Raw genomic sequence first — 22,825 nt, forward strand, 5'->3', positions numbered from 1 at the left:
TCCCGCCTCTGATCGGACATTGATGAAGCTTCTTTTCACTGCCTCTCATTTGCACAGTATATTTTGTACATACTGTGTTTATGATGTAATACATGGTGTTGTATGTTGTGCTCTGCGTCGGTTTGCTGACAGCTGATTATGGTCTGTGTTTAGCAACAGTCCTTTCCATTATATGAAACACACACCTGTACTGTCCCTTTGTGTACAGTCATCATAAATGCATTGTGAAATCTTGCATGAAAAAAGACAGGTATGAGAAAGAGAAATAAATGCAAGTTATTTATTTAAACAAAGATAATGAACAAAACTAACACTTAAACTGGCATCATTTTTAACAATCATGAAATCAAACCTGTTTTTATGCTCTTCACATTCAGACCAACAACCTGGTGACATGAATGAATCAAGTGAACCGTTCTACAGGGATATTAAAAAAAACAGCTACAGTAACACAACATCCCATAATGCTCTGGTGAAATGCGAACGTGTCAGGATCCCGGTTTCATTCGAACAGATCCTCCAGGAAGCTGGCGGAGCCGTGTGTGGAGGGCTGCAGACGGAGGAAGAGGAGGAGGATGAAGAAGAGGCTTGTGCTGATCAATCAGTGAGCCTACAGTGGCTTTAACTCACCAAAGTGATGTCCAGCTCAGAGTCTTCATTATCGTAATCTTCAATTTCTGGCTCCTCCTCATCCTCTGAAGCATCTTCACGACCCAGAGAGAGTCTGAATGGACACACACACAGTTAATGTGTTTTTAGCACAAGGTGCTGCTAAACCATGCATACATTTCATTTTGCCAGAATTTTTCTGTCTGCCCCTTAATTCTGATTCATATAGTTTTGCTTGTTAATATCAATTTTGAAAACTCTGTTCTGTACACATGAATATTGTGAAACGAGCAGAAGCGCAGATGAAAAGCATGAACACACTCACGTGCTGAGATGAGACTGGATGCTCTGAGAGAACAGACTCGATTGCTGTCTGCTGCGAATCACACTCTTCCTCAGGACAGACCTACAGACAGACGTGAAAGTGTGTGTGTGTGTGTGTGTCTTTAAGCTGCTCAAATATTAACCTTTTGTTCAGTATATTATCAGTCCAGGTTACAAATGTCACAAGCTCTTCGTTTGTATTTTAGGGGTCTAGTAATAAATAAATCATTACAAAACAATGAAATATTTGTTGGCATGTCACACGACCGATAACCGACATCAGAGAACCGTGAATGACTGAAAAAGTCATTATTTGAGCTCAGAAAGGTTCAGCTGATGAAGATGTTTGTGAACAGGATCATAAAGCACACGTGACATTAGGCCAGGGGTGGCAAACAGCCCTGCGGAGTTCTGCTTCAACCCTAATCAAACACACCTGAACAAGCTCATTGAGGCCTGGATTGTTACCAGGAAGCTACAGACAGGCGAGTCTTTATTAGTGTTGGAGCTGAACTCTGCAGGACTGCGGCTAATGCCCTGCGTTACCAATCGCTGAAGTGTTGTCGTCTTCAACAAGAATGAACTTATTGACACGTGTGACCATCACATTTCTGTAACATACGCATTTGTATTATATGTTTTGTAATGTAGTTTATGAGTGGATATAAATACCCGTCTGTGAAATCATCATCCATGTCGATATGGCGTGTGTGTGACATTACAGCTGGAGTTTCCAAACCGCTGATCAAACCTGCTCTCTCATACACACACACACACATTTGTTTTTGTGAATTGTGGGGACTTTCCATAGACTTCTATAGATTTTATACTGACCAAACGATATTGTCTATCCCCTAACCCAACCCTAACCCTAACCCTAAACCTAGAAACATGTTAAACCTCACAGAAAACATGTTTGCATCGTTACACTTTCAGATAAACATCATTTACTATTTTTAATCATTTTTTAACATTGTGGGGACTGCAGGCCAGCAGCCAAAAATTTCCGGTTTTACTATCCTTGTGGGGACATTTGGTCCCCACTATGTAGCAAAAACAAGTACACACACACACACACACTCTTGTGGCATTGCTTCAGCATTCATCGGTTTAGGGTTGCGAGATGTTTTAATGTTTCTGAAAGGCTCTCTTCTGCTCACCAAGGCTGCATTTATTTGATCAAAAACACAGTAAAAACTGAAATATTACTACTATTTAAAATAGTTTTCTATGTGAATATCTGCTAAAATGTAATTGACTGATCAAAGCTGAATTTTCAGCATCATTACTCCAGTCTTCAGTGTCACATGATCCTTCAGAAATCATTCTGATATTGCCGCTTAACTAACATTTCTGATTATTAGCAATGTTAACAGTTGTGCTGCACAATATTTTTGTGGAAAGGGTTAGGGTTAGGGTTTTACACATTTTATTGTTCAGGATTCACAGATGAATAAAAAGTTTAAAAGAACAGAAATAGAAATCTTTTGTAACAATATAAATGTCTTTACTGTCACTTTTGATCAATTTCCTTGATGAATAGAAGTATTAATTTCTTTTAAAAAAAAATATTACTGACCTCAGTTTTTTGTATATGCTAATGAGTCTGTGAAATGTCCCCACCAATGTGTGTTAATATGAGTGTACGTGTACTGACTGTGTGCGCGTCTGCGTTTCCTGCTGGGTGTTTCTGCTGCTGGAGTTTCTTTCGATCCTGAAGTCAGCGATCGTTCGTACATCCCCACAAACTCACTGTTGCTCACCGAGGCAAACACACGGCGCAGATACAGCGATCTACAGCATAGACACAGACTGACTGCAGGGCAGTAGAAAGCATTTATTTGGCAGAGGAATATCAATATCAAGATTCCATGCACCGTTTCGGTGGGACGAACGTCTCTGTGTACACTATTTGTTTTACAGACGTCCCAATGAAAAACTGTTCAAACAGGGCTTTATCTGAAAAACAGCAGTAAATTTGCTCTGGGAAAAACACAGACTGCAACCGCAAAGTATGTCTGTGAAACTTTCTGGTAAACTAGTCTTTTCCAATGGAGCTTTACAGGATGAATTTTATGTAATTCATCTCAATGATGAACTAAAGCAGCAATATAGACAGTTTGCTGCTTTATTCTTTATATGGGAGATGCGTCCCGTGTTGGAATCACACGAGTTAGTCCGTAGTAGTTCTTCTTTAAGACTAGTCATATTTTTTTTAAATTCATGTGCATAAAAATATAGATTAGTCTAAGTTGAATCCAAAAAATAAGACTGATTACTCTTGGCTAAGTGCTAGTTCAGGGGTGTCAAACTCAGTTCCTGGAGGGCCGCAGCCCTGCAGAGTTTTGTTCCAACCCTGCTTCAACACACATACTATGCAGTTTTCAAATAAGCCTGAAGGACTTGATTGGTTGGATCAGGTGTGTTTAATTAGGGTTGTATCTAAACTCTGCAGGGCTGCGGCCCTCCAGGACCGGAGTTTGACACCCCTGTGCTAGTTAGTCAGACTAATTCTTAAGACACTGTCTTAAAAGAGAGGCTAAGTTGACGCAACCGGCCGCAGCTGAATACGGCCGATCTCAGCGTGGCCGTCGGCGATACTCACAGCTGCTTGCGCTCAGGCTGCAGGAGTTTGAAACTGAATTCACTCAGAATCTCCAGAAAACTCAAATTTGTCAGGTCTCCCTCATCGAGCCCTCGACTCGCGAAACGGATGCCGTCCCTACGCAAACCACGAACGATTACAAATGAGAGAGAGAAATAAAGACAGAGCAGTGTGATGAGCAGGTAGATACACACTGATGTAAAACCAGCAGCGGTTTACGGATCAGACGCAGATTGATGCTGAAGTTCATCGCCAGTTTCTTTGCCAGCAGCCTGATCTCTGTCAACTCCTCATCACGACCGTCCTGCTCCAGCCCAGAGAAGAGCTACACACAAACACACACATAGAGAGAGATGAAAACACCAAAGAACCACTAATCAAACACACACACACACACACACACCTGCTGCAGACACAAGCACACAGTCCTGGCACTTTCCACTGAGCTGATCATCTTGGATTTGCTGAGAGTCTCTTTGATGATGTCACCGAAATCCCTGTAGAACTACAAATATGAATGAATAAGTAAATAAATAAATGTTTCTTTTAGGACATCATATATAATTAATACCTTATTGTAGTATTTGAGTATATCCGTGGCAGCACGCAGCTCCAGGACTCCGTATATGATGAGTTTACAGTATCCAGCCAACTGATTCCTCCTCTCCAGCAAAGCAGCCATCTTCATCTCCTGACCCTCTTCCTCACCTGCAGCACAATCCTCCTGCTGAACAACTTACATCTGATGAAGATCTTCATTTCAGACGCAATGTTCTTATCAAAAGACGACTGCTTTTAGAGAAAGTTACAGTGTAAATGTGTGTGTGTGTGTGTGTGCGCGCGCGCAGGAGTTGTTTTTTCACCTAGTGTTACATCAGGGGGAAAACATTTCCCCAGAAAATGAGATCAATCTGAATACCCAATGTTTTTGACAAAATGCTTAATTAAGAGAATTGCATCTTTCTTTTTTGACACCGATATTAGATTTGATCTCTAAGAACACAAGTCAGCGTGAAGCTCTCCTGAACACATTCTTATATCCAGATAAACGTGTACCAGCCAGATCCTCGTCAGGGTCGGCGAAGACGTAGTCGATGATGAAAGAAGCCATTTCTGCTTTGAGAGAGTCATCAGGACTGAAGCGCTGCAGCGGTGAACCGTCTCCTTCGCACGGCTTCCCGAAGACGAGCAGCACGTCACACAGACACACGAACGCCTGCGGACACACGGGTGAGCTTTCACTGATGGTCAAAGTCACCGCTGTCGCGTTGTTTGCACAGCACTGCGACGAGACTAGAACGAATGCGGTGTGATGTGAGCAGCACAGTGATTCCGGATGTTTGAAAGCCACGTAAACTGAGCTCGGCCTGAGACGATAGTCTCAACGTGTGTGTGAGTGTGTGTGTGAGTGAATCTGAGACTGAGAGCCTGTACCTGGTTCCTGATGTGACTCTGAGCCACAGACAGACAGCTCTGACACACCACACAGAACGAGTGAAGAGCCTTCATCACACGCTTCAGTTCAACCTGACAGACAGACAACCAGCCTTACATACAGTGATAAATACTGCGATGACGGCCTGAGCATCGGCGCCACCTGCTGTCTTTAGGCAAACAGTGTACATGGGAAATCAGGCTTTCATGATCACTAACACTTTCTATTATATTTCTATTCAAATAACCTTTATGTGTACTGTGTTAGGCTAACCTATTATATGATTATTATTTATTGACCTAAAGTAGGGCTGGGCGATATGGGCAAAAAAATTATCACGATAATTGTCAAATCTTTATTTCTTTCAAGTTTAAAGTCAGATTTTTGCTCCAAAGTGAAAGTTGTAGAAACCAGACCTTAAAATAAATATCTAAATAGAAAAATTTATTTCTGCATGTTCTAATGAGTTATATTGTTTAAAATCAAGAAACAGGTTTGGGTTGTCTGATAATGATGATGATAATAATAATAATAATAATATTAATAATAATAATGAGAAGAAGAAGAAGAAGAAGAAGAAGATCACTTTTTTGTCTCTTAGAAACGCACATTTGATAGTATCTTGAGGATGCAGAGGTAATTTTTTGTTCATTATCAATCAGTAACATCTGTACAAATTGTAGCAACCTCAGTTTTATATGGTTAAATTTATTCTGACCCAGTGTTTTTTTTTTTTTTTTTTTTAAGGATTGGTCTCCCATTGTCACGTTACAACAGGGATGAGACCAGAGGCAGAGGTAAGGTGCAAAACCAAACAAGCTTTATTGACAGGGCTGTAAAATGGAGTGCAAGAATGGGTTGAGCAATGATAAGCTTATCTAAAAGTCCTTGCATTAGTTGAGCAGTTGTAGTGAGTCCGTAAGGGGAAAACCACGATGATTCACAGGGGAGTCCAATTGAAAAAACGATGAGTGGTCTGGAGCTAGCATAGGGGATGTGAACGGTAGACCAGACAGTGAATGACTGAGGGTAAGTGTCTTATACAGGGCGTGGCTGTTTGAACTGTGGTCCGAGCGGATAAACAGTCCATGTGGCGTGATTCAAATGAGTCGTGCTGTTTCGTTCCACTTTTGATGCATAAAAATTATATCGAGCATTCATCGAACTCTTCATACCGTTTTATCGAGGAAAATTATATTGCGATAATTATTGTTATCGAATTATCGCCCAGCCCTAACCTAAACTACTACACAGATTTCTTTGGGAAAAAACAAAACAAAAAACAGTTGTCAATGCACTACCAATGAACTGTTCCTATTCAATTATCATTCAAAATGATGAAAATGGAAAAGATCAGACTCCAGAGATTCCTGCAGTGGACAACATTAGTGTCGCAGCCTTGATCTGTCAGAAGAAATGGCTGATAGTTTAGAACTGACTGTCAGTCCTGCATGCACTTTTCCTGTGGCTTGACAGGAAGTCATTGTACCCAAGTCTGATTGAAGATTCAACCACATTCGGTCAGAAGCTTCTTCTGAACAAACACAGAGAACGAACATGACGGAGACAGCGAGATGAAAGATGACGCACCTTGTCTTTAGCTGGAGTGTGTTGCGTGATCTTTGTTCCTTTCCAGAACAGATGGAAGACTGAGCACTTCAGAGCTGGAACCATCAGCTACACACACCACGACAATATGATGAGTGCAAGTTTAAAAGACTGTAATTACTACAATTACACTGTAATTGTAATTTTCATGCAATTAGCATGAGCATATAATGCTAGCAATCAATAACTTTCTATGGAGGTGTGGATGAGATATGAATGTAAACAATCACACAGAAAAATCTCTGATGATTTACTGTTATTATAAATAATCTCATACACACAATGACCAAGTAAATCTGTAAGGTTTGTGTTTAGGGTTAGGCGATAGAAAATGCAGTTTGTACAGTAGAAAAACCATCACACCTATAGAGAGTCCCCATAAAACACATATACCAACAGAATGTGTGTGTGTGTGTGTGTGTGTGTGTGTGTGTGAGACCTTCTCGTTGATTTCTCTTGTCTCTATTCCCATCTTCAGCAGCTGAAAGCAGAACTCAAACAGGTTCCTTCCGGTCAAATCTCTGGCACTGACAGACACAAAAACACATTGTAGAGACACTTCCAGACACTATCCTACCATTATCACACGTAAACACACACACACACACACACACACCAGCAGAAGGCAGCCAGAATGTTCAGAGAGGAAGCAGCTCCATACAGATCATCTTCATCAGCTGATCCCTGAGGAACACCAGCACACACACACACCATCATTTTCAAGAAGTAAGAAAATTCTGACAAAACCTCCTTTTGGGGAAATTCAGTAACAGAAAAACGACTTTTAACTTCAGTAGAGCTGAAGTGTGTAATCTTCTGTCAGATCTGCTTTGATCTCGTGCCACTGGTCGAGGCAGTGTTGTTGTTGCGTAGGACTGGACTGGTCGCTCCATCAAATAAAGGAGCACGACATGTAATAAAGCTGTGAATTGGTGAGAGCACATGCGTCTGCGATGCTGTTCCAGACTCGGGTGTGTTTGTGTACCTGCAGTATCTCAGCGAGGTTTGAAGTGAATTTCTCCACGGTTGAATCCAGCAGCTGACTGACGGCTCTCTCGGCTCGGCCACAGAAGCTGTAACAATCGCTGCACAACGTACACAACACACGCACACAAGCCTCTAACACGCACTCCTCACGGTGCTTCAGCATGATGTCGCACACCTGAGACAGCAGCAGATCCAGACACTGAGAGACGACAGACAGAAACACGCTCATTTCATCACACCAAACTCTCGCTGCACTTCATCTGTCTGTTCACCTTCATCTAAATCTTTTCTTACCTAAAACTTTTTCTGCCTCAAAAAAAAGTCACAAGAACCCAAATATACACATTCGGATGCAAATGATGAGCGACAGCTCACGCGTCATTTTACACCACAAGAGATTTACATGTATGGATACGTGGAAACGTGATGTGATCGATCAGAGATGGCTCGTACTTTCTCCAGGCGTCCAGACGTGGTGTAAACCTCCAGCTGAAAATACAGCGGCGCTCTGAGCAAACAGCTCACCTTCACGACGTCTGCAGAGAACTGAAAGGAAACACGCACTTTACTGACTGTAGTCACTGACATCTTCAGCTCACATCACGTCTCTGATTAGTCTGGCCGGGACGGGTTTCACTTTAAACTGCTGCCGCAGGATAAAGGTTTAACGTACTGCATACATTACATTCGGCTGCTTGTACTGAAATATATTACCCATTTTACATTCTACCAGTGATAAAACTGCATTAGACGATGAGTTTGGCGAGGGACGGCACTGCTAGGAGATTTGAGCTCCTTTATGAAAACAGACTGTTTATAATCATAATTATGGAGATTTCTTTCTAATCCAAACAGCATCATCATGTCTGAGATCAACAACGAAACGATGACGGCCTCTCAGGCATTTGATTCTCTCAAATGGACTCGCTGTCAGACTCACCTTAGCCAGTAACTGAGGCAGCACGGGGATGAAATGGTTTGTGATGCGTCTGCGCTCTTGAGCCTGAAGCCTCTTCTCCCGCGCCGTCAGGTTCTACAATACACACACACAGTTCTGCATTGGTCAGGACAACAACAGAGTAAGACATGCTAACCCTCGAGCAGATCTGGAGCGAGTGATTAGAGAAAGCTTCTGCCACTCTGTCTAGTGCAAAAAAAAAAAGATACATTAATGCAGATCTGCAACAAAGAGTCAACAGTGAAAATAATCAATGTGATTATCGATTAATTGTGTCTGCGTGCTTTGAATGGAAATCGTCTGCCGGACACGTGACTTTACAGCAGTGAATAACGCATTTCTATGGCGAAAACACATCGGTGACAAACTTCACAGACTTCACTTCACAGAGAACGCTATAGCATAATTAACGCTGAATGCAAAAACATCAATTTTTTCCCTGAATATTTGCTGTTGGACAAATATTCTACATGTATTGTAAGAAATGGTATTTTGTGAGAGTAACAACTGACTGACTGTAAATGCACAACATCATACAACAAGAATCACAGGATGAAGAAACAACAGAATGTCATAGGAGTAAATGACTGTTTACTATTGTCTTTTTAGAGCTGCTTTACAGCAGAATTAAGTTTTATTTGCATTACTGACACACTTATTCTGTTTGACACTGTTAAGCTGCTTTGAGACAATGTGTATTGTATAAAACGCAGTAGATATAAAGGTGACTTGACCTGAGTGTGCGCTTCTACAGAGCTTTCCTCTTACTTGAGAACACAGAGATTGTGCTTTTATCATTTTTCCCACCTGTATCGTTTTTAATTTAATTTAATTTAGCAATTTAAACCATCATCTTCCTGTAAAACTTAGGACAATCTACAGTGTTTCCCCTTGAAGGTCAAGTTCATTTTATTTTCAATATAGCGCCAAATTACATTCATTCAAGGTTACCTTTCCTATAGAACAGGTCTATAATCTTTTATTAAACAAACTAAATAACCTTATGGTATTATTCTTACTTGCACTACGGCATGTCATTTCTGTCTCTACACGGACGTGTGTCTATAATTTCTCTGCAAAAACACGGACGGGATCGCAAGTCCATTCATAAAAATGAAATTTACTCTATAGCAGAATGCCAAGAAATTTGTCGAATTTTGGAGAAATAAATCAAAAGTTGGTCTGTCACTTAATTCGGATTGCGATATGCACCAGTGTCTGTGAATATTGAAACGCAAAAAGACGGTTTAAATATGAATCCTGTTTGTTCCGTTTGCCTCTGTATGAATGAATGGCAAAGACGCGGGTTTGTTTACTACATAAATACTGAAACACACGTGACATTTGCGGTGATTTTCGGCCTCTGTGTATCACTAAATGACGACATGAACACAAACTTGATCTTGCTGTGAGAGTCACTTCATGTGAATTTTACCCTTTCATTTGAGAAAACTAGCATCATTATCATACTGCATACAAACAGAAACTAAACGGCAACCCGTCAAAATAAAAGTACAATTTAACATGTAACAGAAATATATATAAGTCTTGTATTACTTTTGTACAGTAAAATATTGGTCTTTATATATTCATATTTCTGCCGAATGTAAATAAAACAATTAAATGATAAAAATAAATATTACTACAAGATTAATCACTTAATTGTACAAAAAAATACTACAACTATTATTAAAACTTCTTAAACCGAATATCCACACAATTTTTCTTCCATGTATTAAAAAAAATAATAAATAAATAAAAGGGTTTAAATTTTCATTTGATTAAAAAAGAAAAAAAAAAAAAAATGTTTCATGCCTTCGTTTGATTATCAGAGAAATTAAAACAAGAATTTCTGGGGGGGGGGAGACAAAGATTGTAGGGCCCTATGGTTTAAAATGTTGAAATTGAGACTTTTCTGACTTCTTTTTTCACTGAAATAAATGTTTTCATTATTACACAGAGTACAGTACAGAATAAAAAGTACCGTTGGGTACCAGCACCAGGCCCCCAAAACGCAGAAAATGTACTCACAGTTGCTGTCCTGACTCCTGCGGCAAACGTATTACGTCTATACCGTCTGTATCCTCTCAGTGAGTTTCTACGCATACACAGTAAGGCGAATTTAACATTTTCCTACGTTTCAGTGTGGATAAGAAACATTTTAAAAATGCTTGAAAACACTAGTGTGGACGGAGAGCGTTTTAAAACGAAAACTCTGTTTTCAAATGTATCTGGATTAATGTAATGTAGCCTTTGTCTGACACCCATTTCAGGTCTTGGAGTCTCTACTAATGAGCTGATGATCTAAATCAGGTGTGTTTAATTAAGAAGACATGGAAAACAAGCAGTTTTGGAGGGCCTCCAAGAACGTGGTCGAGTACACAGAAACTTTCACTATACAGTATTTGTTTTAATGGCCTTGACTTCTCACGCAATTGTTTGAAGGACAGCATTGGGCAGCATGTGGCATATCTGTCTTTTTATTTAATGAATGGATTTGCAGCCCTACATTAACGTCTTGTTGAACTGTTGTGAAGAAAGCAAGCCCAGGCTAATAATCCTGCTGCTGTCCTGAACACAAGCAGTGCCGCCCAATCGGTCACGCTGAGATTCACTACATCTGAGCTCTGTCTGATCGTGTCTCACCTTCTTCTGTGCGCGTGTGCTGGGGGGCGTGGCCTCAGCGGCCTGTCTCACCGCACACATCATGATGTCAATCAGAGCGCTTTCCAGCTTGTCCTCCACGCCTACAACACACACACACACACAGAGGAAAACAAACGCAGACACACACACACTCATCTGTGTTTACCTAAAGCAAAAAAAACAAAAACAAAAAAAAACACAAGACTCTCTGATTGGACACTCACCACTTTCCTGCAGCAGAAGTGATGTCATCAATTCCCAGTCTTTTGGCTCCACCCCCGCAACATCCCACAGACTATCGACTAGATATGCAGCATGTTCATGATACTGACACACACAGCACAGCTCCAGTCACAGGCCATTCATTCAGTTAAACATTAACATTAATTAGGAAAATTCAGAAAGTTTGTATGCGTACACAAACAGAAGAGCATATATGCACTTTTTGTGCTCATACACCACTAATTAAAATAGCCATTAATAGTCAATTAAAGGTCATTGCAAAAAACCTTCATCCAATAAAGTGCGCCTGTTATGCATTTTTTGTTGCTGTTGTTTGTTCGTTTTATTTTCCATTCTGAAAGATTAGGCTGCTAGGAATTACAGAAAGTGGTTCAAATTCATTTTTTCCACTGTACCACAACAGTACAACCTCAATCTTTTATAATTCCCTGACGACTACTTATTTTCTATCAAGCATTCAAAATATAGAACTATAGCAACGGGCGTATCGTTTCCGACACGCGCTGTACGCGGTAGACCAATCACAACAGACTGGGCCATCTGACCAATCAGAGCAGAGTAGGCACATGGAAAGGAGGGATTTAGAGAGACTTAATCTTAGAACTGCTTCGAACGAATCGTTTGAGAATCATTGAAAAAGGAGGTGTATTCACTGCATATTTTGAGAAAACAGAAGCGTTTTTGACCATGCACCTAAATCTATTGTAGAAGACTTCCAAAACAACATTAGGAATCTTAAAAATAGCATACTAGGGGCACTTTATCCACTTTAAAATGTTTATGCCCACTGCAACAGCACAATGATTACGCGATCTGTGAGAAGACAGAGAAGAATGTGCATGATGGGATATGAGCGGTTTACCTCACTCTCAATAAAGAAATGCGCCAGCAAACGGAGGACAGAAACACTGCGTTTGTCTGACCGCCCATCTAACACACTGCACAGCCTACACACACAAATCGCATGATGCTCATGATGGTTTGTGTGAAGAGATGAAGATGATGATGACAATGTCATGATGAAGCTGAACGTACGTGTGGTACAGGAATCCTCCGGCTGCACAGGCGAGACCTCGGTGTGTGGCAAAAACCAGCGGATACACGGCAGCACACTCCTCCTCACTCAGGCCATCATCCGTCTGCCTGCGCACACACACACACACACACGCCATACAAGAAACTCGGGTGACGCACAACTTCACATGCACACGAGGGGTTCTCACACTCTGAGCAGTCTGCCATCTATGAACACACATCCAAACGAGCTCGCTCAGCACGTAATTAATGAACGGCACGTGAGGATGAAAAGGACACTCACTGTTTAATGAGCAGTAACAGCTTCACCGTTTCCACTGCCACGTCCGAGTCTTTATCCAGGATCATGCACAGAATCCGCTCCTGAGCAGAGAAACACACATTTAAACCAAGAAACCCCAGCAGCTGAAATCTAAATGTAGAACACAACCAAAAATGTGAAACTGGACCACAAAACCAGTCTTAAGTCGCTGGGGTATATTTGTAGCAACAGCCAGAAACACACTGTATGGGTTGAAATGATCGGTTTTTCTTTTATGCCAAAAATCATTAGGATATGAAAATGATTTTCTCATTATTTAGATTTTTTTTTAACTTTTACAGCGTCTTCAAACATGAGACATGAGATGTTGAAATACTGCAGTAACTAGTACAATGCATTTCCACATGTGGTCAGAACTGTACAGTACTTCATCTGATTCGGTGTCATAAGTTCAACAGGCCTGTCTGTGTGTTTGCAATCACCTTAAAGCGACTGGTGAACAGCTCTAACCGGCTGATGAAATCTTTCTCCACATACAGTTTCTGCAAAGTCAACACACACTGCAGTCGCACGGCAGCTTGCTGAAAAACAAACGCAAACAGTATGACTGATCACATATCAGTGCAGTATGGCTTCTATGTATGACTGGATCTGATTATCAGAGCAGCACATATTGCTCACTGCACCTTGTCATGCAGCATCCAGCCCACATATTTGAGGTGCTCGTCATTGAGGAAAGAGGCGGGGTTTTCTCTGAGCCACACTCCCATCTCCTCCATGCAGACGGCCCGGATTTCAGGAACTCTGTCCCGATACCGATGAATGAAAACACCCTTAAAGATCCCATTCATTATAGAGCGCAAGTCCTCCTGATGCTCCAGCAGCTGTAGACACACACTTCACTCAATTCACAATTATTTCTACAGCACTTTATGTGATACAGACTCAAAGCAGCCTCACAGTAGCAAACAGGAAAGTAACAATCAATCATGCAAACTTCAAAAATGATGCAAATCCAAAACTCTGCTCCAAAGCAGCTGTAGCAGGACAATAGTGTCTGCATCTCTTCACAAACACACACATGATGAACTTTTAAACAATGACAGTGACACACATCAGCTAAGAGTAACTAGGTTTGCCACTACACCAAAATGTAATAAATCCAAACCTTTACAGATTTACACTTCAACTATTGTAGCCAATATGTATAATCTACAAAAAAATATCCCTCTGATGCTTTATATTGCTGCCAAATGTAAACCATTCTGAACAAAGATGTTTAAAAGACACTTAATATTCAGTGATATTGTTGATTTGATGCCACTGAGATTGTCAAATGATAAGTGTGTGTTTGTGTTTAACCTCTCTGTAACAGTCCTCTAGTTCTTCTATGCGGTCTATGGCTCTGTGTTCAACTGGTTTGTTCTTCTCCAGCTCACAGCGTCTCCGCGTCATCAGCACTTGAGCATTCACCTCCGCAGCGACGGACACTATCGACGACATCAACCGCATGGCTGCACACACACAGAGACAGACAGACACACACACATAAACACACACACACACACACACCAGAGGACGGATCACACTCCTGTGGCAGCTGGTTATAAAACACTTCTTGGGTGCATATTACGAAGGCAGTTGATGCTAAACTTTTAATTTTAATTTAATTGTTTAATGACTTATTTGAACTTTTCAATTTAAAATGAGTCAAGTCAGATTTATTTCTAAAGTGTTTTATACAGTACAGATTGTTTCAGCAGCTTCAGAGTAATAAACAGGAAAAATAACATTGTTCATTTTGTAAAATTTCATCAAAACAAATTAAATTTCAGCTGTAATCATGAGGTTCATTCAGTTTAATTCTCACTCAATTACATTATAATTTATTTTAAAAAATAATAATAAACAGTACACATTTAAAGGCTTAGTTCCACCCTAACAACACATAATGGAGGAACTGCGCATCTGTCATCTGCAACAACATGCTGAAAAATATCATCCGATTTTATTCTCAGCATATGATATTTTAACTCGCTGTCACAACTCGCTCCTGTTCTTTCATGTGAGCACCGAATGTAGTTTTTGAGCATGAAACGTAGGACTGCAAGAAAAAAAATTAGAAGTTGACTATATAGTAGTCAAGGCTATTCTATTAAGAATAGTGATATAGAAAGCGTTGTTCTCAGTATGTTTTATTCATAATGTTTTCCCCTTTAAACCAGTGATACCAGTAACGTCCCTCACACCGAGTTTTATTAGCTATTGCCATAATACGACAAAGCTCACTACTAAAGCCAAACTCACCGATGAGCGTGCTAGTGTGTCTGAACGCGCGGACCTGCGAGTCGGCCAGACCCGTGAGCAGCGCGATGAACGAAGAGAAGAGAAAATCATCGTACAGCAGGCTGTTACGACAGCCACGAACCAGCAAAGACACAAACTCGCACACGCCTTCACGAAAGTGCCGCCACTGAGAGCCGACCGACACCAGCGGATAACTGACAGAGTCCTGCAGAAACACAGAGAGGTGTGTGTATGTGTGTGTGTGCTGGTCTCCAGAAACAGCTGCAAACGCTGCATCAGCTCAGATGGGTCACAACCACAGCAGTCCAATCACCTGCAAGCTCGAGTTTAAACAGTAAAAACTAGAAAGAAATCCTACATTTAAAACAAACATTCATTATTTTCTTTCAGACTCTTGCTGACAAAACACGATGAATGTTATGGGAAAAATGATGATGAAATATGACTCAGCATCCACTGTGATCTGCAGCTTTAGCTCCAACTTGTGAATCTCCACATGCACAGAGGTCACTGGCAGATGGTCAGTGCTGCAAATGCGTGTTACAATTCAACCAAACTGGAACCTGATGCAAAAGAGAAATTTCTTCTCCACCACTGGAAGTCCATCACGCGACATCCCTCATCAATGCCCTCTGAAATGACTCAGATTTACTGAGCAACGGTAAACGTATCTGCACCTTTACAAGGAAAATGATACGACTGGAGTCAAAAACAGAACCGTGGCGTGTCGATTCCTCTCACCTCGTTAAACTCTTTAGTCAGGTGACTAATTATATCAGCGTTTTGCAGGCAGCTGAACATCTCTCTGGTGACGACACCTGAAACACAACACAAGTTCATCATTTAGGAAACACACATGATATCGCTTACATTTGTGTCTGACGTCACCTTTACAGCCGCTGCACTGAACCACAAAGTTGATGAGCTCCAGAAGCCCTGCCTCTCTGTCGCTTCTGTACTCCTCTAGCCAATCATCTATCACCGGCTAAGAGAGACAGCCAATCAGAGGACCGAACACATGAAATCCCCTCCGATTGTCACCATTGGTGGTCTCTCACCAGCAGCGCGCTGCGTCCTGACCGCACCGCTTCATACAGATGACACGCGGTGACACGGCCGTCCGTCTGAGTGCCATGCGGCCCGAGGTGCCGTGAGTCCTCCGGGGTCTGTGATTGGCTGGAGCCGCTGACTGACGGATGACGAACCCTCTTAGGAGACTAGCAGAGAAAGAGAGAAACGGTTAAAGCACACATTTATACTGTGTGTGTGTGTGTGTGTGTGTGTGTGTGTTTGTACTCACTGCTGCTCCCTGATTTGAGCTCAGTTTTCTCTTGGAGGTTTTCAGCTGGAACTCAAAATCACTTCCGGTCAGAGAGACATCCTCATCCTCCGAACTGCGTCACACACACACGGGTCATCGGGAGTATGATGACATCATCAGCATGAAAGCGATTATATGTGTGCGGTCGCTCTGTTTACCTGTACAGCTCAGACTCATCCATGCTGCTCCGCTGCTCTGGAAATCAACACACACACACACACACACACACAGATCAGTTACTGATCAGCGGCTCAGTGTCGTTCGCATCAATCCATCAACAGACAGGTACTAATCTGCAGAAATAGTATATAAGACATTTACAGTTTGTGTGTGCAAATGTGTAAGAGTATTCAACCTTCTACAATGCGAGTACATCAATGGCATGTGCAACTAAAGCTTTACTCTGGGCGACTAAGTTATGTCTAACATTAGCCACTGCTAATAAATTCTTGGATCTGTGTGAGCTGGAGACTCAACATATGTTTAGCACAGATATATTTTCACTTGTCGAACACTTCGGAGTTTCACTCTCAGTTAAGCAATCAGTGCCATTTCTCGGTTCATCTCAATTATTTGACGTACCACAAACTCTAGTGAGAAGGAATGTGAATTTTTGTGTCAAATCTTTTATGTTTGTGTCACGATTTTCACTGACACAAAATTATCTGTCATAATGCTGGGTACACACTAGAGATTTTTAAAATCTTGTAAGAAACCGCAAACATGAGGACAAAAAAGTCCTAGATTTAACCGTTCTGCTCCTATAGTGTGTGGTGTGCCACAGGGTTCCCCCAACACATCAGGATTTCTGAACGTAAATATTCAACTTTTAATGTTTATGATTCGCGATCGGGGCGCCTCCGACACTCTTCCGAGCAGATTCAGTCACTCTTAACACACCTCACACCACAAGAAAATCTGATAAGATAATCTTTAGATCCACCAAGATAATCAGGACATTACCTAGGAATGTCAGAAGGGGAGAAATCGGCCCAAAATCATTGTCTGATCAGAGGAAAATAATTTGCATTATCAGTAATGTCATATTAATGCCACACTTGTTACAACACTTCCCTATTTTTTTGAAATAGAACTACTTACAAAAAAAAAAAAAAAAAAAAAAAAAAAAAAAAAAAGCCAAATTGTCTTACACTGCTAGTAATAATGTCATGACACTTCCTTCAGCTTTTATGAACTGAGCTTCAAAACTTCATACAACACAATCATAAAAACAATGAAGTGACAACCGAATGAAATCAGTTTTAAAATTCTTGTTTATTTTATTTTATTTTTTTTTGACATATTAGAGTCAATACGAGAGATATTAAAAAAAAAAAAAAAAATATTTTTTTTTAATGAAAATAACCGATTGTTTCGCTAGATAAGACTCTTCTTCCTCGGCTGGGATCGTTTACAACCGTATTTATGATCGTTTGAAGCCGCATTTAAACTGTATTTTAGAAGTAGAAAATCCGGGCACCATATCAGTCCATTATATGGAGAAAAACGCTGGAATGTTTTCCTCAAAAAACATATTTTTTTACGACTGAAGAAATGAAGGCATGAAAAGGCATAAATTGTTGTTCTGGAAGTGGACTTCTGCTTTAATGCGTGATTGGTAACTCCACAGGGACTAACCTGTGGTGCCTTTGCCAAAAGCAACTATGGTCGCGAGTTCTGTCGTTACGAACGGAGTTAAAGGGAACTTCAGACCATAGTTTGCTTACGATGCTGTTGCGAAACTTACTCGATTCTGAACAACGACTCGAATCTTGGTCACAGGACGCCGTGCTCGGTCGCGTCTTTTGCGTTTGGAAGGACATTCGAAAGAAAAGGATGTAACGTTATAAGATGTATTGAGCACGTATAAGCAACTTAAGATAAATGAGGAAAGGAGAAATGTACCATTTTGTGTGTTTACTGGAGACGTGCGGGTTAGTTTTGAGCGGATTTTCACAAATGCAGTCCGTTCGCGCTTTTCACCCCATTTTGAGCCCCATATGGAGAAAATTTATATGAAAAGAAGAATCTGAACCAAGGCCGCTGAGAAATCGGCTGATCATTGACTGTCATGTTTTATACTGAGCCTCCGGTAACGTTAACTACTTCGGTTTTGTGTTGGTCCAGTTTTCAACCGTCCGTTTACCCGTCATATGTCTTTAATACCGTGAGGGCGGCCCTCCTATTACAATAATGCAATTTAAAATTAATAAACTGCACAAACATGAGGTTTAGGATCGAGAAAAACGTTCTACACTCAAGAATAAGGAGTCGGTTTTTACGTTAATTAAGCAAAACCAACACCAAAAAGACCAGTTCTATCACCTCACGGAATCGGAACCTGTGGGGTAAATTTACTTTACACTCGATCATCAGTGTGACGAAAGACTCACCTCAGAATCAGTTAATGGGCACCTTCAGCAGATTTCCAACTATTGATCACTAGCGGACGCGGTGTGAAGTTATTGATCTGTCTGTGCGTGACGGCGCGAAAAACCCCCGCCGGTTACCAGGCGAAGCCGCGTTTTTCTGGAAAACGATTGGCTGCTGACTGGGGTGATCTGAACAATAATTGGCTAATGTCTGAACAGAGTGAAGTCTGATTGGATGAATTCCGCATTGGCAAAACGCACAACAACTAATTTACTCCGCGCTCTTTGAAGATGCGTTAGAACTTAATTCGAAGTGTATTAATACCCTAACCAAATCCGAATTTTGGGAAGCTCGTAGTGTAAACTTCGTTTATTATGCAGACTTGATCGTGCAATATTTGAACATCCACAGCCGCTTTTTGCACGATCAGCCCAATTCATGGCGTTTCTTCTCCACTTCCTTTATGGCTGTGTTAAAGATGACATTTGATCGTCACACTAGATCTTCTGCTCTAACGAAATCCAAATTTTGGGTAGTTTTTACTGTAAAGTTATTTTATGGACCTTTGAACTTCCCGTACTTGACAATACACCGTTCATTGCGCCATCAGCCCGATCCGCAGCTCATTTTCTCCGGTGTCTTTGAATATGCGGGAAAAAAACAAGAAACAGAAAAGATCATCTTACTAGGTCTACTGCGATTTTTTGGCAGCTTGTAGTCTAAAATTCGTTTTTTATGCACCCTTGCACTTGCCATATGTGACAACACACAGCCTTTATCCATTTTCCTGCAGATTTCAGCTCAACCCTAATCAAACACACCTGAACAAGTTCATCAAGGTCTTTAGGATCACTAGAAAGTTACAGGCAGGTGAGTCTGATCAAGGTTGGAGTTACCCTCCTGCCAGAATTGAGAAAACCTGCAAGGGCTTCATTCTAGGTGTCCTTCTCTAATGAAATTAAAATTTTGAGGATTTTTTTCTCTACCAGTCTTTGTTTTTAATGGACCCTTGAACTTGCCAAATGGAGCAATACATAAGAAGCCGCCGCCTACACTGTCAGCCCATTTTCTTAATGTCTTCTTCATCATTTTTCATTACCTCTCTACGCCCCTGTAACAATTACAAGAACATAAGTTAGATGGAGTTCCGCTGCAAAAGTGTTTCTAAAATTGTATGTGAGCAGGTGAAGACGTGTTTGAGTTTTTTTTTTCTTCCTCAGGATGAAAATAAAAGCGATAAAAGGGGGTCTAAGTTTGAGGAATGTGTCGCGTCTGCAAAACCCAGTTTTATTAGCAGCTTTTAAAGTTTCGGCTTGGCGGAAAACATCTGTTTTTAACTAAACCGATAATAATCCGGCGACAGCAGCTCACACGCGACTGACCTGATGAAAGCCGTCAGTTTGAGTTTTTAAAATGTGAAATTATCGATGTTCTTTGTTCAGTTGTCACTTGTTTTGAGGAAACGCACACTGAAGTCTGAAGTTTGACTTTTGATTATTCCTGTGGGCTCTGCAGGAAAGTTATGGGAGTTTCCAGATCGGTGGGCGAGGCCAAAACGGAGGGGCGTTTTCGACCGTGTCATCTGATTGGCTCACGTCACACTGATGGGTGTGTTTGGGGGTGGGGTCAGGTAAGGGCAGAAACATCCGCCAGTTTGAAAACACCCACTTGTGCTCTGCAGAGACCTCATTCTGGTGAAATTGGAGGCTGCAGCAGTGGGTGTGGTTTTCCACGGATCTGACCAACAGTTGGGCTAAGCTGAAATGATTGACAGAAGACTGGCAGAGAACCAGTATAAAATCACCTGTCTGCGCTCAGCGATGTGAAAGAGGCGTCACGGGAGAGGTGAGTGCACACTTTTTAACTCTTAACATTTATTCTGCTCTGCTTAGAGAGTGTTTTAGTCGCCTTCAGTTCAATGAGGTTTGCAGCTTGTTCCACTCGGTTTGTTGAGATACATTCTACTGTTACTGTATGTCTGTAGGTCAGAGGTCATGATGTCTGCAGTGAGACTGCTGTCTGCGTTCAGCTGCCTTCTGCTGCTGCCATGTGAGCTTTCATTCGATTCACATTCATGTGCTGTGTATTTGTAAGCAGTATAAGCAATTGTGTCCATAGTTTTGTATATTTTGTCACTGATCTTAAAGGTAAATTGTGCTAAAATGTTTACCTTAAGGTCAGCTCGAGGCAAAATCCCTGATGAACATCCTCAAACAGGAAGGTGAACATCTCTGTACTCACTCAAAGGATCTAATAGTTTATATGTCTTGAGAAAAAATCTCTAAGAGTTCGTGTGTGTGTGTTAGATGTTGCTTCAGTCAGTATCGACTCCAACAAGGCGAATGAATTCCTGTCCAGTTCTCGACCCAGGCGCAGCGTCGATCCACGCTGGCACAAGCAAAGTCCAGATTTCCAGGCGTATTACCGATACTACAGCAGCATCGGACACACCGAGGGCGTAAGACGACGGCAGCCTTTCACAGATCACTTACAGCACTTATCAAATGTATGTGTTGACTCGGCTCTTTTTTCCTCCCGCAGCTGTATGAGATCGACAGGATCCGCATGCTGTACCAGCAGATGAGACACCTGGAGCACGTCTACGGCCCCAACGCCTCGTACTACCAGAGCAAACTGGGGGTTCCGGTTCTGCCTCCGCTTCCCAAATGTGACCCTGCCAAAGACAAGAACTGTAAGCTGGCTCCACCTCCGGCTCCGCCCCCAGCTGCGGTCAAAGCCCCAGTGACTCCGCCCATCGCGCAGGCTGACGTCGTCTATCTGTGCAACAGCAAAGACCCCCTGTGCAAGCCGCACATCGTCTACATGCCGACCGGTGCCGTGCCGGTGCTGTGCGACCCGCGCTACCACCCCACCTGCAAACTGGAAGGCCCCGGCCCTCCTCCCGCCCCCTCCAAGAAATCCGATCCGGCCCCGCCTCCTCCGCCGGCCCCCATCGTCTACAAGGGAATGGAATACGACTGCGACCCTTACTGGGACCCCGACTGCCTGATCGACCACCCGCCGCGGCCCATCAAGGGTAAAGCGCCACCGCCGCCACCCGCACCCGTGACGGAGGAGGACGAGCCGGAGCCGGAGCCGCCGGTGCCCGTCAGTAAGAAACATCCACACCCGTATTACGGCCACCTTTATCCCTACAACTACCGGTCTGAACTCTACGACCCGCTCCGACACTCGTACCCGGCGGTCGAAACGCCAGACAGCGCGTAGAGAGAATTGCTGAATTCATTGTGTCCCATTCGTTGTGATTCATGTTAAGAAAGTTGAATAAAATATTGAGTAGTTTTCACCACTGTGAGTTTGTCCTGAATCCTGAGGCTGCAGGAAACAGACGCTCGTGAACGCGCGTCATACTGTGAGCGTCTCTGCGCTCGCGCTGTTAAATCAGCAGGTTTGAGCCTCATTAGCTGGAGATACACAGCTGTTAGCGTTTAACGTTTTGCAGCGTGAGCATAAGAAACACAATAAACCCACACGCACACACACACAGAACAGCCTGTCATTAACACGTGTGCTGTTTCTACTGCTGGTTTTGGTGTATCCTATTAAAATCGAGGCTTTATAAAACTCTCAGTATGCATGCTTTAGCAGATCCTGTAACAATCTTATTTCAACTTCATTTTTAATAATAAAGACTTCTGTTTTGAACTCACTGCCCCATTGACTTGAGCTTATTAAATTGTGTTGTGTTTGAAAAACATTCACCTGGTAAATATTCTGTAAATATCATGTTTTAATAATTCATTACTAGTTTATCTTAAAATTCTAATTTCCAAAAGAAGGCAGGATGAAATCTGTGGAGTGACTTACGGAGATTCTCCTGAGTTGGAAATTGTGCTTGTGTTCAATTATCCACACACACACACACACACACACACACGTTTGTTTTTGTGAATTGTGGGGACTTTCCATAGACTTCTATAGTTAGTTCTATAGTTTTTATACTGACCAAACGATATTGTCTGTCCCCTAACCCAACCCTAACCCTAAATCTAGCCCTCACAGAAAACATGTTTGCATCGTTACATTTTCAGATAAACACCATTTACTATTTTTAATCATTTAGGACGGTCCCCACAATGTCCAAAATTTCA

The 22,825-nt window shown here is 41.8% G+C and overlaps 2 protein-coding genes across 11 annotated transcripts; one reads left to right on the forward strand and one right to left on the reverse strand.

Annotated features, from left to right (window-relative positions):
• Positions 1–266: 266 nt before the first annotated feature.
• On the reverse strand, positions 267–20,159 carry LOC127176625 (cohesin subunit SA-2). 8 transcript variants are annotated; one of them, XM_051128398.1, is made up of 32 exons: positions 20,096–20,159; positions 16,499–16,535; positions 16,320–16,413; positions 16,078–16,236; positions 15,908–16,004; positions 15,761–15,837; positions 15,020–15,224; positions 14,075–14,226; positions 13,399–13,596; positions 13,195–13,293; positions 12,734–12,813; positions 12,451–12,558; positions 12,278–12,362; positions 11,397–11,499; positions 11,173–11,273; positions 8,509–8,601; positions 8,022–8,114; positions 7,567–7,767; positions 7,198–7,265; positions 7,021–7,108; positions 6,564–6,650; positions 4,973–5,065; positions 4,595–4,754; positions 4,110–4,246; positions 3,942–4,043; positions 3,733–3,863; positions 3,539–3,655; positions 2,591–2,727; positions 1,606–1,684; positions 935–1,015; positions 631–724; positions 267–550 (listed from the first exon to the last, which is right to left on the reverse strand). In XM_051128398.1, the coding sequence occupies exons 2-32, from the start codon at positions 16,519–16,521 to the stop codon at positions 503–505; spliced, it is 3,390 nt and encodes a 1,129-aa protein (XP_050984355.1). In that variant the 5' UTR covers positions 16,522–16,535; positions 20,096–20,159; the 3' UTR covers positions 267–502. The 8 variants fall into 8 exon arrangements, with proteins under 8 accessions (XP_050984355.1, XP_050984351.1, XP_050984352.1 ...); XM_051128394.1 differs by lacking the exon at positions 20,096–20,159 and adding an exon at positions 19,400–19,470; XM_051128395.1 differs by lacking the exon at positions 20,096–20,159 and adding an exon at positions 19,294–19,373.
• Positions 19,708–22,359, forward strand: LOC127176647 (uncharacterized). Of its 3 annotated transcripts, none has more exons than XM_051128435.1 (7): positions 19,708–19,897; positions 20,229–20,321; positions 20,395–20,558; positions 20,698–20,762; positions 20,890–20,934; positions 21,020–21,171; positions 21,255–22,359. In XM_051128435.1, exons 4-7 carry the CDS (start codon positions 20,708–20,710, stop codon positions 21,939–21,941), a joined length of 939 nt encoding a protein of 312 aa, XP_050984392.1. In that variant the 5' UTR covers positions 19,708–19,897; positions 20,229–20,321; positions 20,395–20,558; positions 20,698–20,707; the 3' UTR covers positions 21,942–22,359. The 3 variants fall into 3 exon arrangements, with proteins under 3 accessions (XP_050984392.1, XP_050984395.1, XP_050984393.1); XM_051128438.1 differs by having other exon boundaries at positions 19,708–19,885; XM_051128436.1 differs by lacking the exon at positions 19,708–19,897 and adding an exon at positions 19,961–20,107.
• Positions 22,360–22,825: the final 466 nt, after the last annotated feature.

Source organism: Labeo rohita, chromosome 14 (assembly GCF_022985175.1).
Source record: "Labeo rohita strain BAU-BD-2019 chromosome 14, IGBB_LRoh.1.0, whole genome shotgun sequence".
NCBI classification, from domain to species: domain Eukaryota; kingdom Metazoa; phylum Chordata; class Actinopteri; order Cypriniformes; family Cyprinidae; genus Labeo; species Labeo rohita.